Source organism: Chrysochloris asiatica, unplaced genomic scaffold, assembly GCF_000296735.1.
Source record: "Chrysochloris asiatica unplaced genomic scaffold, ChrAsi1.0 scaffold00029, whole genome shotgun sequence".
Lineage (NCBI taxonomy): Eukaryota > Metazoa > Chordata > Mammalia > Afrosoricida > Chrysochloridae > Chrysochloris > Chrysochloris asiatica.
Genome location: NW_006408547.1, coordinates 24,609,292 through 24,626,998, shown reverse-complemented (window position 1 = coordinate 24,626,998; position 17,707 = coordinate 24,609,292). Strand labels below are relative to the sequence as shown.

Below are 17,707 nucleotides of genomic sequence, written 5' to 3'. Positions count from 1 at the left end.
TGAATTCTACCAAACATTCAGGGAAGAGCTGTCACCAATTCTACTCAAATTATTCCAAAATATAGAGGAGGATGGAAAACTTCCTAATACATTTTATGAAGCAAGCATAACCCTCATACCAAAACCAGGGAAGGACGCCACAGTTACACGATACATCCTGTCTCTTTACTGACAGGTCTCCAAGCCTGGACCCTCCACACCATCTACCTACAGCTGCCTGTCCTGCTCCCCTTCCCAGGATGCCACGCAGCCCAGAGCCTTCCTGAGCAGCCTCACTGACTCCCCACTAAACTACCGAATGGATGAGAAACCAGCTCACATGAACTTGGCAAGTGGTAAGCACTCACCACATATGCATTCCTTCCCTTCCAGAATCAGAGAAAGGGAGAAAATGTTCCCTATATCTCCCTGGGTCTCATCCCTCTGGGGTCTGTCCATGAGGTGGTGTTTTGTGACTTGAAACTTGTAAGTGGATGTTTGATAGGAATAAAGTGGAAAAGTCCCATTCTATGAAGGTAACTCAAAAAGTGTTGCTTTTAGGGTTCTAGTTCAAACATGTTGATTACTAACAGCGCATTTCCACACGTCTCTGTGATCAGTGGATGGCTGCAGACAAGTTCTCTCCGGAACACACTTATCTTAGTCCCTTGAGGATACCTGATATGAAAGGTCCAATTAAAGCAGTGCCTTCCCAGGGGCTCTGTTGAACCAATTAAATTCAATGCAGAAAGGTCAGCTCAGAAGGCTCTGGTGACTGCTTGGGGAGACTCCCAAGGAGTCTTGGTGTGGCACTGTGGGCTAATGTGTCAGACTGCAAAGTTGTCTAAACTGCAAGGTCGGTGTTTCAAGCTCACCAGCTGCTCATTGGAAACCCCATACAGGATTGCTATGGATCGGAATCAACTCGACAGCACTTAACAACAACAAAAGGGGTAAACTTGATACATATTCTCCAAGAATATGTAAAGATCACAAGGGCTTATCAGAAAGAAGTTTGAAAACCACGCTAGTGAGAAAAAGACCAGGAAACTTGTGCCCAGGAATTTTTATTCCCAAGAGTGTGCTTGCTCATTCTTTGAGAGTAGCCAGGGCCATCCCAGGAGAGTTACCTGGGAAACCTTACCCATTCACCTACAGTCAAGACCTTGCCCCATTACAGTCTTTATCCCCAAAGCTCAAAGAGCATTTCAAAGGAGCACAGCCTGAGTGCCCTGAGAATGCCAAAACTGCCGTGTTGTTGTTGTTGTTGTTGTTGTTAAGGGCCATCAAGTCAATTCTGACTCCTCACGATCCCATACAAGTTTCCCAGGAGCAGCTGATACATCTGAACTGCTGACCTTTCGGTTCAAAATCCAGTGCTGAGCCTACAGTGACACACCACGAGGTCAAAAATGCTTTGTTGTTGTGAAATGCCATCAAGTCAGTTCCCACCCACAGTGTCCCTGTACAGAATTTCCAAGGAGCGACTGGTGAACTTGAACTGCTGGACTTAGGGTTCAAAGTGATTTTACACTCTGGCATATTAATCCACAGCACCGCACCAGGACTCCAAAACTGCCTTGTTGTTGTTGTTGTTAAGTGCTGTCGAGTCGATCCTGATGCATAGCGACCCTGTGTAGGGTTTCCGAGGAGCAGCTGGTGAGCTTGAACCGCCAACCTTGCAGTTCAAACGGCTTTGCAGTCTGGCGCATTAGACCACAGTGCCACACCAGGACTCCCAAACTGCCTTAGAAGCACAGAATTCTTCAGGAAAGGGTTATTCTTGTTGTTAAGTGCTATTGAGGCAGTTCTTACTCATAACGATCCTGTACAAGGTTTCTGAGGAGCAGCTGGTAGATTTGAACCACCGACCTTGTAGTTCACAGTCCAAGGTTGATCCTACAGCCAGTGCCACACCAAGAAAGGGTTGTTGTTGTTGTTATATGCTGTAGAGTCAGTTCCCTCATAGCGACCCTGCGCAGGGTTTCCGAGGCTGTAAATCTTTATGGGAGCAGAACGCCTCATCTTTCTCCCGTGGAATGGCTGGTAGTTTCAAACTGCTGACCTTGAGATTAGCAGCCCGTCTCATATCCACTACACTATGCCTTCAGAAGTGTTTGAGATTTAGATGGAGGATTGTCAAGAAACAACAGCTTGGTGAAAAGAGATGGGGATAAGATTCTTGTGATTCAATAGTGAGTAATTTTTATCATGACTAATTGTGACTGTCACAATTGTAAAGATAGAAGTTTTGTAACATAAAGGGGGGATTAGTTAATCTTACAGCACAGGAACAAAGGACCCTGGGACCACCAAGGTAGAAGAAGAGCATGAGAGGAATGCGGGACCCTATCCAGAGAAGCAGTGACACCAGAGATGGAGGCAGAGATGAAGACATGGAGAGAGGAAGCTGCTGAGGACTCTGAACTCATGGAAAGAGAAAGGCTGTGTGCTGGTGGCCAGGAGGCAGGTTTGCAGAATGTGCCCTTTGGTTGTTTAATTGATTATATATTCCTGAGTATTTTGGTGTACACTCCCCCTACCCCACAAAAAACCAGAGGGAATAGAAGCAAATACTGTTGAATGATCATGCACGGAGGGGACTGTAATCATTGCAATGAAACAACAGTGTAAAACTAATGTTCTCCCATGTAAACTACCACTGAATTCACAATAAAAACTTTTTTGAAAATCACAAACAAAAACCAAAAAAAAAATCTTTTTTTTTTAAAAAAAGAAAACAATAGCTTCACATTTGGAATAATCTTCACCCATGGGTGAAAGAGAATTAGAAGTGGCCACCATCCCCCTTCCCTTACTCTCTCCTTCAGGAAAAACCACACACACTGAAAAGAACACCTTTCTTACCAAATAAAATGGAGACTTATTATTATATGTGAGGAAACAAAAATAGTTTTATATGCTTTTTAGGATGTCTTGATAGTAAAATGTAGTGTTATAAAACCAACGAAATATTATTCTAATCTGATGTAAAAGTGTGATTGTCAGTTGCCTACAGCAGGATTGCGCCTGTCATTACAGAGAAACAACAATGGAGAGAGAGACAGGGAGTGGGGGCCACAAGTGGTTCTTGTTGACACTCAGAACAGCAAAGTCAAGGACAAAAGGAAAGAGGCCCGGTGATTTTATGAACTTGAGAGACAGAAGTGAAGTGAAGCAAGACCCTTGTCATGGGAGAAGGCAACTCCACCAAGGATTGAGGGCACCCATGGTGCATAACCCACCCCTTAGAAGGGATCAAACTGCAGACTTCTAGTAGGGACATGGTCCCATTAACTATCTTGTTCTTATTACAGGAATGCCCCTACCAAGAGCTTCTACCTTTCCATTTCATCCCAGCCTTCCAACAGACTCTATCCAGGGCTCTTTCTAAGGAGCTCTGGTAACACAGTAGCTACAAGTCAGGCTGCTAACCTCAAGGTCAGCAGTTCAAAACTACCAGCCGTTCTGTGGGAGAAAGATGGTATTTTCTATTCCCGTAAAGATTTGCAGTGTCGGAAACCGTATGCAGGGTCACTATGAGTCGGAACCACGGCACACCACCAACCAAGGGCCTTTTCCTTCTTCTGTTGTTTCCCTCCCAGCGCAGGTCATGCTCACTCTTTGTTGCTTTGTAGCATTTCGTGCCCGTGTCTAAAACCTTCTAATAGTGTGCAAGCTCTTTGAGATGAGAGTTCCCATGTGATTTTCCTGTACCAGCCCACCCAGTCTCTGTGCCCACCACAGGGCTTGCACATGGCATATGCTTATTAAATGTTTATTGAATAAATAAATGGATGGCTGATACCAATGAGTTCATATCTGGAAAGCCTCAGGAAGGAATAAATGCCCTTTAAGCAATCTGGATGGCTGTCTTTGTTATTGTTGGAGGCCATTACAATTCCTTGGAGGTAGAAGCAGTAATTTCATTTCCCTAAGAAAGATCCACACTGAGCACCGGCATTTGCTAACAGACACAGAGACCCCGGTATTCCCTGGGGGTGGCAGCAAGACCAGATCTGATGGTCGTTTTCCATCAGAAAAAGTCCCAAGGGCTCTTTCTAAGCATAGAGACATTTGAACCAATGCAGACAACAGATGCAATTCTCCAAATTGGTGTCATGTGAGCCTGGTTTTTACATCCACAAAAAGAAAAGCTCCAGGCATCAAAACACTTTGATGGCCACATAGCTGCAGGAAGCAGAAACCTGAACATATTTTTAGGACTATATAAATTCTCCACAGTGGCAACATCGATGGAGTTGATGCATGCTAGCATCAATAAGTAAAAGTCATAGACAGGCAGACGGCTGATCACTAACAGAGTGAGGAAGAGCTTTCTCAGGCTCACCAATCTACAAACACCTGCTTACTGAATCCTTACTCATTGTAAGGCTGCCTCCCTTCCATTGTTGTTGTTGTTAAATGCTGTCGAGTCGGTTCCAACCCAAAGCAACCCTGTATAGGGTTTCCAAGGAGCAGCTGGGGAACTTGAACTGTTTGCAATTCAAGCGGCTTTGCCATCTGGTGCATTAACCACAGCGCCACACCAGGACTCCTTAGGAGTTTACAATTCTGGGAAAGAGACAGACATAAGAACAGGCTGCTTTGTGAGGAGGCTGGACAAGCCCCCACCTGCATCTAACCCATCTGTGTCCCTGCACCAACAGAACCAAGACCCTGGTACACAGCACACTGTGTTCAGATGCACCAGCACATTTTCTGCAGCTTCAAAGCCCTGATCTGAATGTGCCTCTGATGTCCACTGAGTGTTTCAAACAGAAGGAATACACCACATCTTTCTTTAGTGTCTCAGAGAAAGTAAGTAACAGTGGACCCCACACAGAGAAGTGGGCAGGTGGGCATCAGAGACCTGTTAGCTGGCCTGGTCCCCAAAGGTTGACTGTCAAGCCAAGGTTTACGCCTCTAGTAAGCAGTAGGGCAGGGCCTCCACACTCCACTGCCTGGTCTGGGTCCCTGCTACGTTCCCAGTTGACAGAACTATAAGAAGTCAGGCTCCACTCAGCAGAATAAAGACATTTTAAACAGTGAGAGCCATTCAGTGGGCTTCCTAAGTTGCAGGTACAAATTTTCCCAGCCTTCACAATTCAGGTGCTTAAAAACTGAACTATATTTATTTTCCTATAACTAAACTCAATTTTGAACACAAATCCCTGTCTGCCTAGTGGTAAAAAAGGTGAAGAAGTTTAGTCTGGTAGCGTAGTGGTTACGAATCGGGTTGCTAACCTCACAGTCAGCAGTTTGAAACTACCAGCTGCTCCGCGGGAGAAAGATGAGGCTTTCTGCTCCCGTACAGAGTTACAGCCTTGGAAACCCTGTACAGGGTCGCTATGAGTCAGAACCGACTCTACGGCACATAACAACAACAACCACTACCCCACACCCTTGCCTTCCTCCCTGAAATCACTGGAACTTCTGGAGGGTCAAAGTTGAGAAGAGCCGAGGGGGGCAGGGGGTGGGGGAAGTGCCTGGTATTCCCTGTCTACCTCAGCTCGTACGGTCCCATCTCACTCCCCACCATGGCCTGAACTGTTTGAGTCGAGGGAGGGTGAAACAAAAGCAGATTACAGGGGTGGGAGAGAAACACCTTAGTTCCCACCCCCCACTCACACATCTGTTGGGAGCATCTGGGCAACCACCTGGTGAAGATGCTGTAAGGGGCCTTCAACCTTCCAGGGCAGGTGGGACACAGTAACAGAGCTGCAATGGCTTCCCATGATGCCGCTGTGACAATACCCACCCTATGGGCTCTGATTCCACCCTCCTGCGGCGACTGGGGACAAACAGGTGAGTGGTCTCACATAGGCAGCCCCGTCCACACCCTCCACATGCATGCTGTCTATCAGCTGGGACCTGACCTCAGGTACCTGAAGCAAGAACCCCCATCTCCCTCCGGGCTTCCATCTCTTTGGCAGGCACTTAGAAGAACACAAACGTTCTCAAAGGGTTGGAAGGCCTCAGTCATGAAGACAGCACCAAGCACTGACAAGGGAGGCTGGGGATGAACTGACCGTCCCCTGTGAGTATAAGTCCTGTATCTAGCATCCCTCACGCCTGGTGAGGCTGTGTCACGCCAAGGTTGCGCTGGCTGTGAATGTTGTCCAGTACATGAATAAGTAGTGAGCCATCCGAGGAAACTGGAGCCATACTGTGAGGTCTAGCCAGCCAGCTGCACGACCTCCCTGCAGCAATCTCCTTATGCTCCAAGTGTGATTCCACTGTGCGAGCTTCCAGGTTTCTTTGCTGTGGACCTGCACATTCTTCCAGTCTGATACTCAGGATAAGATGTCATCTTGACCCAGCTGTAAGGCCTAGAGTCCTTCTCCTGTCAACTCAGACCTGGGAGTAACAGCATCTTAACTTCTATACAAGAAGATGAAGGGACTGACATCTGCCAATACGGCTGATGGCATTTCTAAGACGTCAAGACCCTACGCTGAAAGAAATTAACAAGCGAGAAGGGAAGGAAGACAACCAACGAACGTCTGTGTTCCAGCACTCGGTGAAACAGAAACAAAACAACAGAAATCCAGGTTTCCTCTAGACCAAACCGAAAAAGTCTTGATCTCCTAAGCCAATGCAGAAACGTGTTTTAATCTATCAGTGAGTTCTTACTGGTTCCAATGGTTCTTCTAGGTCAGTGGATTTCAAACTTTGTTCCACAAGGAATTCACTATGTCTCTGTGTGTGTGTGTGCAGAGAGGGGAAGGATTGTCCTTTAAGCATCAGCTAGCCTGAACATTTCCTCTGAAGGGATAGGAAGAATCAGCAGCTAACAACATGTTTTGGGCCCTTAATTTTCCATCCCCGATGTTACAGGGCCATGCTAGATTATAGAGCTATCAGGGAAGCCAATGACTCATGTCTGTTTGGGTGAGGACCAGGATGATTCATTCATCAACAGAAAAGTATCAGGTCGACTCAATTTGAGGTATTGTTTGGATGTCGCTGGAGACTCAAATCAGAGATAATGGTGGGATCACTTCTCATGATTAGTTTTCGCGTTTGATATTTCATCCCTGCAAGTGAAGAGACTGGAATCTTTACAGATGAAATTATTTGCTTCAAAATAGTACGGGAAGGGAAGAGGCAAGTGGGAGATGAAACCAGATTGGCCACGAGTTAACACTTGATGAAGCTGGTGATGGCTACATAGGGGTTCATTATACTATTCTATCGAGTTTTGTATATATTTAAATTTTCCTTAGTGAGCAATTAAAATTTATTTATACATATAAATTGGATGTATATGAAATAAAATCTTTCTCTTTTGGGCTGATATTTTTTAGGCTGCTTTGGAAACACACAGAATGTTCTGTCTAACCTACATACTTAAATATAGCATCTAAAGACTTGCCATGAGCCGAGCTCTGTCGTTGATATTTCTATATCCATAGGTTTATACCTGCATTGAGTCAAATCCTCCTAAAAGTCCTGAAAATGAAGAAATGGAGCTGGTTCTAAATGGTTATGTTTCCCAAAGTCACTAAGCTACTAAATGGTGAGTCTGGGTTTCAGCTATCATATGCTTAAGTGCCATCGAGTTAGGATCCGACTCATAGTGATCCCGTACAAGGTTTCCAAGGAGGAGCTGGTGAGTTAGAACTGCAGGCCATAACGGCCCACCCCGACATTGCAGTTTACCACATTAACCGGCAACGCCACACCAGAAGCATTCATTGAAATCACAGTGAGGTCTAGGTTCATCATAAATGATCCTGGAAGGAAGCTTTCCCTGAGACGACAGAATTGAGAGGATGTGGGCTTCCTGACCTGCCCCAGTCAGAGGATTCTCGTCAGCAGCACCTGGCTACCTCTGGGTCCAGTGGGGTCCAGGGATGTTTGTTTGAGAGCTGGAACCCACACTGTGCTGTCACCCACTGTTACTTCTGGGTTTTTAGCTCCACTCTAGTGCCTACATTTCTTTCATCAGAGCCATAGAAATAGACCTCCAAGTTGCAAATTGAATCCAAACCTCCCATAAATCAGCTACATTGTATTCCAGTCCAGCATAGAGCCACTCACCCAGTGTCCCATCCCAACTTTTCCTTCTCTAGGAGAATCAGAGGAAAAGCACATCCAGGGGCACTCTAAGGAGGTAAGGACAATCCTTTGGCTACATCTTTACTCCTCCTGAGAGTGCATCCACAGTCCCAGGGGCACAGAGCTGGTGCATCCCGAGAGATGCAAAAGCAGGCTGACCACCAGGTCCAACAAGCATAGAGTGGACTCCCCCTGTGTGCCAGGCCTGCTGTCACATGGGGATGCTGAGTTAATAAGTCAGGGTCCAGGTCCTCAGGGAGCTCTCAGCCTGGTACTGGGGACACATCAGCATGACAAACAAAACTGGCCATGGGTATACAAAGGCGGCGTGGGCCTGAGCAATCCAGACGGGCTTCCTACAAGAGGTGATGTCTGAGCTGGGCCTGCCAGGAGAAAGAGGATGGGCCATTCCCAGCCAAAGATGATGTGAGTGTGTCTTAGTTACCTAGTGCGGCCCTAACGGAAACACCGCAGATGTTGTTCTCGAGTTGGCTGCCACGCATAGCCACCTGATACACAACAGAACGAAACACTGCCCAGGCCTGACCATCCTGATGATCGTAGCTATGCCTGAGCCCAGTGTCGCTGTCACTATGCAAACTATCTCGCTAGCGGTCTTCCTCTTTTTTCACTGGCCTTCCACTTTACCAAGCATGATGTCCTTCTCCAGGGACTTGATAACATATCCAAAGTATGAGAGACCGAGTTTCTCTATCCTGGCTTCTAAGGAGCATTCTGGCTGTACTTCTTCCAACACAGATTTATTTGTTCTTCTGTCAGATGCTATTGTTAAATGCTATTGAGTCGGTTCCGACTCTTAGCAACCCTGTACAGGGTTCCAAGGAGCAGCCAGTGGGTTTGAACTGACTGCCTTGCAGTTAGCAATCCAGCGCTTACTCTACCACACCACAGGTGATTTAAGGAGCAGAAATCAGGGCATTGTCTCTGCTTGCCAACAGCCCTGGGAGTTCCCTGGCTTGTAGTTGAGTTCTCTGTGTTTCCACGTCTCGGTTGCTCTTTTTATAAGATATCACTCTTGGTTAGGGTTAGGAGACAGCCTCCTCCAGTATGACCTCAGTAACCTAATCAATGAAAAGCCCTGTTTCCAAATAGGGTGAAAAAAATTTTACTTTTGAGTTGATTCCTACTCATGGCAACCCCATGTGAGCCGGAGTGAAACTGTGCTCCAGGGTTTTCAGTGGCTGGTTTTCTGAAGCAGACTGCCAGGCCATTCTTCCAACGTGCCTCAGAACCGACTCAAACTTCCTACTTTGTTAGTTCGAACCAAGGAATTCACAGGCTCAGGGGTAAGGATTTCAATCCAGGATAACGTGCAAAGACACCAAACAGGACAACATCGACTGCTAAGCACAAGGTTGGCAGTTCAAACCCACCAGCCACTCAAAGGGGAAAAGATGAGGTTTTCTGTTCCTGTGAGAATATTCAGCCTCAGAAACTTTATACAAGGTCACTATGAGTTAGAACCAACTTAAGGGCACTTAGTAATTACAACAGATTCTTAAATAGCATTCAAGTAAGCAGCACATATAAGAAGCCTTTGTAAGAATTCTTGGGATCTCTGGGTGGTACAAACAGTTAATGCTGATTGGCTGCTAACCAAAAAGGTCAGAGGTTCAAATCTACCCAGAAGTGCTTTGGAAGAAAGGCATGACCATGTACTTTTTAAAACTCAGCCACACAAAATCGTACGGAGCACATTTCTGCTCTAACAAAACCGAGTTAGTATTAACTCAATAGTGAATGGTATTTTATTTTTTAATGATCAAAACCAGAGATCCACCCACCCACCCACCGAGGTAAGTGCTGTCGTGTTAAGTCAGCTCTGCCTCACAGTGACCCTGTATAGGGGTTCCCACAGCCGCAAATCTGTATAGGAGCAGAAAGGCTCTTCTTTCTCCAGAGGAGTACCTAGTGGATTCAAACTGCTGATCTGTGCTTAGCAGTCCAATGTGTTACCCACTACGCCACAGAGCTCCTTCCCCAAAGCAGAGAAATTATTTAAAAAGCTTTTCTTCCTCCAGCTTGGTGTAGCGCAGCCAGAACTCAAAGCACCTTCTAGGCTGTGCAAAAGATGCAAGAAATGGATTTGGGAATGGGAGAGCCAGCTATAAACAAGGCAAACTGGGAGGACAGGCAGGACTTGGGGAGGGGTGGAGGGTGGAGAACGAGGTAAAGGAGGGGTAGAGGCAAGGCACAAAACCAAGAGGACGGGCACTGGGGATCAGACGCAGGGCAAAAAAGACATCTGTTATTGTCCGTGTCTTCCATCAAACCATCGGCAGGGGACAGGCAGTACATGCAGCCAATCATCATGTCTCTCAATATTTAAAGCAAAACATTTCATTCAACCAGAAACAAACTACCACTGCCCTCCCACCCCCAATCAACCAGCATCAGCATTCTATGCACAGCTACTTAGATGTTGCAGCTGTTTTCCATGCCAAGGAGCTCTGGTAGCATAGTGGTTACAAATCCGGCTGCTAATCTCAGGGTCGGCAGTTTGAAACTACCAGCGGTTCCGCGGGAGAAAGATGAGGCTTTCTGTTCCCATAAAGATTCACAGCCTCAGAAACCCTATACAGGGTCACTATGAGTCTGAACTAACTCCACAGCACATAACAACAACTGGGTCCTGAGAATACACACATCATAGCTAAGCCATCAGAACCTTCCTGCTCCAGACACTCAAAAGTGGGAAAACACAGGAGATAATCAGATCCCATCCCTGTCTGGGCTCTTCACATGCTGGTGGGAAAGCCAGGGGCAAGGCTACCTGCAACAGTAAGAGTGAGACAAGCCGGCACATTTTGAGATACAGAAAGTCACTGTGACCCAGCCATATCCTTTCTAAGTGCTGCTTTTAAAATGAAAGACTGACTACAACAGTGAATTGGCAATGGTCCATGATTTATTCCTACAGATAGATTCTCTAAAAGTGCATTAAAAAGGAGTCCAGACTGTGATGATTGATACAGGTACCAGCTTTTGAAAGTTCATCAGTGGAGTCATTCATACAATCTACAGACCTTGTGAACTATGGGTACTCTCTGATTTTTCCATTTTCCTCTATCCCCTCCTCAGCCTACGAGAGCCTAAACATTCACTTAACCCAAATAAAAGAGGAGACTCTAGAGCGATGATTGCGAAAGGACACAGGCTAAGACATATATTTTTTTCCTCCCCTGAGCTTTATAGACCACGATTTAATTCATTTGCCACCCCGCTCCCCAACCTATCCCATCCCCTAATTCTTTTATTCCATTCCTCAATGTTAACTTCTAGGACCACCAAGAGAGGTTGTAAGCATGTGTCTATACAATCCCGGGGGTGATACAAACTCAGACTAAGATGTGAATTGTTGTTTCAGTAAGTCAGCTCTACTCATAGCAACCCTATATAGGGTTTCTGAGGAGCTACTGGTGGGTTTGAGCTGCCAACTTTGTGGTTAACAGTTAAGTGCCTACCCTACAGCAGCACACCAGGGCTACAAAGATGTGAGTTTGTTGTTGTTGTTAAATGCCATTGAGTTGGTTCCAACCCATAGCGACCCTCATAGGGTTTCCAAGGAGTGACCAGTGAGCTTCAATCACCAACCTTGTGGTTCAAATGACTTTGCAGCCCAGCGGATTAACCCGCAGTGCCACACCAGGACTCTGACATCGAATGGTACCTGCTAAATCTGAGTCTCGGGTTGTTAAATGCATGGTCCTGAAACTAGCTGGAAATGGGAGAATTTTCCCCTGAACCTTCTCTACCAAGGAGCGAACACTCCCTGCCCATCCCACACTCCCTGCCCATCCCACACCGAGAAGAGATAAAGGACTATCTTACCATCTGCCTTCTGTTCTCCACGAGGTGCACGCCAATAATCCCTAAGAAAGATCCGAAGCCCAGCTAAGACAAAAGGAAAAACAAGAAAGGAGAAAACACTCCAGGTTAGCATGCCTGACGGCTTCATAGTAACACATAACAGTAAAGAGGGAACAGGACACTGCTCATAAAACAATCAATGCAGTAAGGCCAGCCATTCCCACCTTATGAAGGATTCAGTGTGCTTACTCAGAGTTAGGTGAATGAACATAGTCTCCAAGGAGCTGATAAAATATGACCCACCTGACTTTCCTCGGTTTACATCGTTTAAATGCATTCATCAGTTCAACCCGGTTCAGATCATTTAAATGCATTCATCAGTTCAACCGATTCTGACAGTTTAAATGCATTCATCAGTTCAACTCTTGATGATACAAAGTGAGGACAATGTACACTGACTGCTGTGTGGATTCCAACTTGTAGGAACTCTTCAGGACAGAACAGAACTGCCCAATAGGGTTTCCAAGACTCTAAGTCTTTCCAGAAACGGAGGCTAGGTCTTTTCTCTCTCAGAGCAGTGGAGTGCTTAATCACTATGTCACCAGTTCCTCCTGACAACCCCATACAAGAGACAATATCTTCATAGCAAACATACAAAGGAACCATCGAGTCGACTCCCCACGGCTGCCCCAAATGAGTCAGAGGAGAACTGTGCTCCACGTGGTTTTCAAAGGCTGACTTTTAGAAGTGGATTGCCAGGTGTTTCTACTGAGGCACCTCTGGTGAACTCAAATCTCCAACCTTTCACTCAAGCAGTCCAGCACATTAATCCTTCACACCACCCAGGGATTCCAACTTCTTAGCTGTTGTTGTTCATTGCCATTGAGCCGGTTCTGACCAATAACAACCCTGTACGGGGTTTCCAAGGGTTAACGGGTGGGTTTGTACTGCCAACCCTGTAGTTAGCAGTCCAGTGCTTTTCCTACAGCTCTGCACCAGGACTCCATTTTCAAAGTAACCCAGAGCAATTCATCACCAATCTTCTACACATCTGGTTATGAAGTAAGGAACCAACCTAAATTGTCTTCTGTTGGACCTAGCTGAAGTCTCCTCATTCCTAATATCTCTTCTTGAAGTGAGATTTTAGGAAACTAAAACACAAGTGTATTTCCAAAGAAATATTACACACTAATCCTATGACACTTAAGGAGGTCTGATTAGAGATTCACTTAACTGTCTCTTTGAATTCAGCTGAACAAACAGAATGGGAAATGTTAGCGAAGGTAAAGAATGACAGGAGGGAGGCTCAGGCTTAGAGCCAGGAGCACGGTCCAATGTGGACGCCAGGAAAAATAAAAGAAATAGGAAGCCCCTCCAAGGTGAGAGGACAGAAGCAAACGGGAAGGGCTCTTCTGAAGAACGTTCTGACACATGTTACAACATGGATGGACCAGGAAACCAGTGTGCTGAGTAAAATAAACGTTGGTCACAAAAGGACAATATTATATGATTCCACTTATATGAAATAACAAAAATAGGCAAAATTACAGAGACCACTGTTCATTAGTGACAACCAGGAGTTCTGGTGTGGCGCTGTAGAATAAGTACTGGACTGCTAACCAAAAGGTTGGCAGTTCAAAACCACCAGCTGCTCCTTGGAAACCCTATACAGAGTCATTATGAGTCAGAACTGGCTCCACAGAATTTAACCACCACCACCACCAGGGGTGGAGGGGCGGGGGAGGGAAAGAGTCATTGGTACGTTTCTGTTTGTGGTGATGGCACATTTGACCATAGTTGTACAACAAGATTAATGCAACTGGCATCACTAAATTAAACACCTGAAAATTGTTGCATTGGTAAATGTTATATTATATTTGAGGGGGCTTCAGAAAATGTGTGTGTGTGGGGGGGGGTGGAATTCCAGTATCTTTAATTCCATTTTTCCATGAACTTTTGAAGGCCCTTTATATTTTCACCACAATAGAAGAAGAAGAAGAAAAGGAAGAGGAGGAAAAGGGGAAAGAAGGAAAACAACCAGAAGGAGAAAGGGCTCTTTTGAAGAATCCTCTGGTTCCATGTGTAAGTCTCACGATTCTGGTATACTGAAGAAAATGTACATGAGGGGGTGGTGGCTCGAGACAACAAAGTTGAGTATTATAATGAAGTCTGCAAAGATCTGAAGTTAGAAAACCAAAAAGTAAGAACATGCTCAGTAGTTCTCAAGCTTCAAGAACTGAAGGAAAAAGTCAAGCCTCAATTTACAATATTGAAGGATTCTACAGGCAAAACTCCTGATTAATGTGCTGCACTGCAAAATCGTTTGAACTGCAAGGTTGGTGGTTCAAACTCACTAGTTGCTCCTCAGAAACCCTGTACAGGGTTGCTATGGGTTGGAATTGACTCAACGGCACTTAACAACAACAAATGGACAAAATATTGAATGATGCAGAAAGCATCAAAAGAAGATGGAAAGTATACACAAAGTCACTGTTCCAAAAAGAAATGGTGGATGTTCAACCATTTCAAGAGGTAACAACATACGATCAAGAACCTATGGTACTGATGGGTGATATCTAAGTTCACTGAAGGCATTGGCCAAAAAAACCAAGGTTCTAGGAAGTGATGGACTACAAACTGAAATCTTTCAACAAACTGATGCAACACTGGAGGCACTCACTCACTTGTGAAGAAATTTGGAAAAGATCCATATTTGTATCCATTCCAAAGAGAGATGACCCAAGAGAATGTGGGAATCACTTAACAATATCATTAATATCACATGCAAGTAAAATTTTGCTGAAGTAATTCAAAAATGGTTCCAACAATACACTGAATGAGAACTGCCAGAAATTCAAGCTGAATTCAGAAGCATATGTGGAATAAAGGACATCATTACAGATGTTAGGTGGATCTTGACTAAAAGCAGAGAACAACAGAAAAGTGTTTACCTGTGCTTTACTGACTGTGCAAAGGTTTTTGACTGTGTGGATCATGACAAGTATGGACAACATTGCAAAGACTGGGTATTCCAGAAGACTTGATTAAGCTCATGAGGAACCTGTACATAGACCAAGAAGCAGTTATTAGAACCAAACAAGGGGCCACTGAATGATCTAAAATCAGGAAAGGTGTGCCCCAGGGTTGGATCCTTTCAAAACACTTAATCTGTATGCTGAGCAAATAATTTGAAAAGCTGGAAAGCATGAAGAAAAACATGGTATCAAGATTGAAGGAAGACTCATTATTAACAACCTACAATATGCAGATGATACAACCTTGCTTGCTGAAAGTGAAGAGGACTTAATATATTTACTGATGAAGATCAAAGACCACAGCCTTCAGTATGGATTGCACCTCAGTGTAAAGAAAACAAAAACCCTCACAAATGGACCAGTAAATAGCATCATGTTAAATGGAGAAAAGATTAAAGTTGTCAAAGGCTTCATTTTTCTCAGATCAACCATCAACACTCACGGAAGAAGCAGTTAAGAAACCAAAGGCTGTATTGCATTAGGCATGCTGCATGAGACCTCTTAAAAGTGTTCAAGAGCAATGATGTCAGCTTGAGGACTAAGGTGTGCCTGATCATGGTATTTTCAATTGCCTCATATGCATGTGAAAGTTGGACAATGAATAAGGAAAACAATAGAAAAACGATGCATTTGAGTTATGGTGTTTGTTGTAGAAGAATATTGGGGAGCACGGTGGCTCCACACGATGAAAACTGGGCTGCAAACCACAAGGTCCGCTGTTCGAGCCCACCAGTCGCTCCGTGGGAGAAAGAAGAGGCTTTCTGTTCCCACAAAGATTTAAAAGCTTCAGAAACCCTGTACACAGTCGCTGTGAGTTGGAACCAACTTGAAGGCACGTAATAATAACAACAACACAAGAACATTGAAAGTACTGTAGACAATCATAAGAACAAACAAATCTGTGTTGGGAGAAGTGCAGCCGAATGTGCACGAAGCCAAGACGATGAGACTTCAGACACGTTACCAGGAGGGACCAGTCCCTGGAGAAGGACATCATGCTTGGTAAAGTGGAGGGTCAGCGAAAAAGGGAAAGGGCGGCGATGAGATGGATTAGCAACAGGCTCCAGTGTAACAACAACTGTAATGATGGTGTGTCTGTGGGCAGTGTTTTGTTCTGCTGCACACAGAGTCGCTATGAGTCAGAACCGACTGGACAGCATCTAACAAGTGTACCTTGGTGGCACAACGGTTAAATGCTCAGTTGCCACCCAAAACGCTGGCAGTTCAAACCATCAAATCTTTTCTCTCTGTAGGAGACACCAATCTGATGATCTGCTTCCACAAAGACTCGTAGTGGTGGTGGGCCGTGGAGTCGGGTCTGATTCATAGTGACCCTGTCTAGGGTTTCCAAGACTGTCCATCTTTACAGGAGCAGAAAGTCTCATTTTCCACCCAAAGAATAACTGATAGATTCGAATGGTTGACCTTGCAGTTAGCAGTTCATCAGAGTAACAAAGGCTACTATAAAGATAAAATATACACTATTTGTAAAATGTTGATAAATAAGGGTGCCAAAATATTTTTATCCTTGCTAAAAATGGTATCATTGTTATTAATTGTTTTGATCGTAGCTAATGAGAGTAATTGTGACAAAATACTAATTTTAAAATTAATTTTAAACCTTTAAAAAAAAAATCTTAGTTTACCACTTGATACAACAATTCAAAGTTCAGGTTCATAGCTGATAGACGTCATTCCAATAGAGATACACGGTGCACAATGTAGACATTTGGGGCAAATTTCACTTCTAGCAAGCTAACCAAACCAATTGTCATCAACTTGATGCGGATTCCGGGCTACCCCATGCATTACCATACAGTTGTCTTGGGTATAATCCTTAACAGAGCAGATCACCTGGTCTTTCTTCTGAGGATCACTGGAAGCTGTCAACCTTTCAGAGAGTAGCCCAGCAAAAACCAATTGTGCCCTCTTGGACCATTTGCTAAAAACTGCGGCTGCTGCTGTGTGCTGTGGAGTCGGTTCTGACTCATAGTGACCCTGTACAAGGCTTCTGGACTCCTGGTATGGATCCGGGTAGGATCAGCACTGGACTACAAACCACAAGACAAGGCCAGCAGTTCAAACCCACCAGCTGCGCCTCGAAAACCCTATACAGGGTCACTATGTGTCAGAACCAATTCAACAGCGCTTAACAACAGTAAGGTTTCTGGGGCTGTAAATCTTTAAGGGAGATGGAAGCAGAAAGTCTCATCTCTGGTAGATCAAACTACTGACCTTTTGGTTAACAGCCCAACACATAATCCACTATGCTACTAGAACTCTTTTGCTAAGAACAGTGGATGTAAAGTCTTCTTGATAACTTAAAACTGGGAGGCCAGCTCCTTGCCAGATCTGATTAGACACTCGTTGATTTCAGTGCATTGTTAATTTCCAGAAGGGGAACAATGTTAGTTCTGTCATTTCCTTGTTGTTCCCGTAAGATTGCATTCTTCCCAAAATCTTCATTCCTTGGTTTGTTGGCAGGAATTTTTTAAGGCCACCTGACCATATTCCAAGGATTAAGTTTGCTGAAAAAAAAAACTAATTCAATACATCAATTCACCTTATGGATCCTTCACATAAACTATAATGCACAGCCACCTTTCAAAGCCCAGGAGCATAAAAGCATTTTTTTTTTTTTTTAATTTAAGGTTTTTATTGTGGATTGAGTGAAAGTTTACAGGGCACATCATCAGTTTCACATTCAACCATTCATATAACTTGTTTCATTACATTGATCATAATCCCCTCCATATACCATTAGTTAAAAGTATTGCTCTCTATCCACTTTAGCTTTT

The 17,707-nt window shown here is 44.6% G+C and overlaps 1 protein-coding gene across 1 annotated transcript in view; it reads right to left on the bottom strand.

Annotated features, from left to right (window-relative positions):
* TMEM255B (transmembrane protein 255B) overlaps positions 1-17,707 on the bottom strand; it is a 117,930-nt gene that overhangs the window by 73,560 nt on the left and 26,663 nt on the right. Inside the window, exon 3 of the mRNA XM_006851552.1 lies at positions 11,896-11,958. Within this exon, the coding sequence (XP_006851615.1) occupies positions 11,896-11,958 (63 nt within the window). The remainder of the gene's footprint in view (positions 1-11,895; positions 11,959-17,707) is intronic.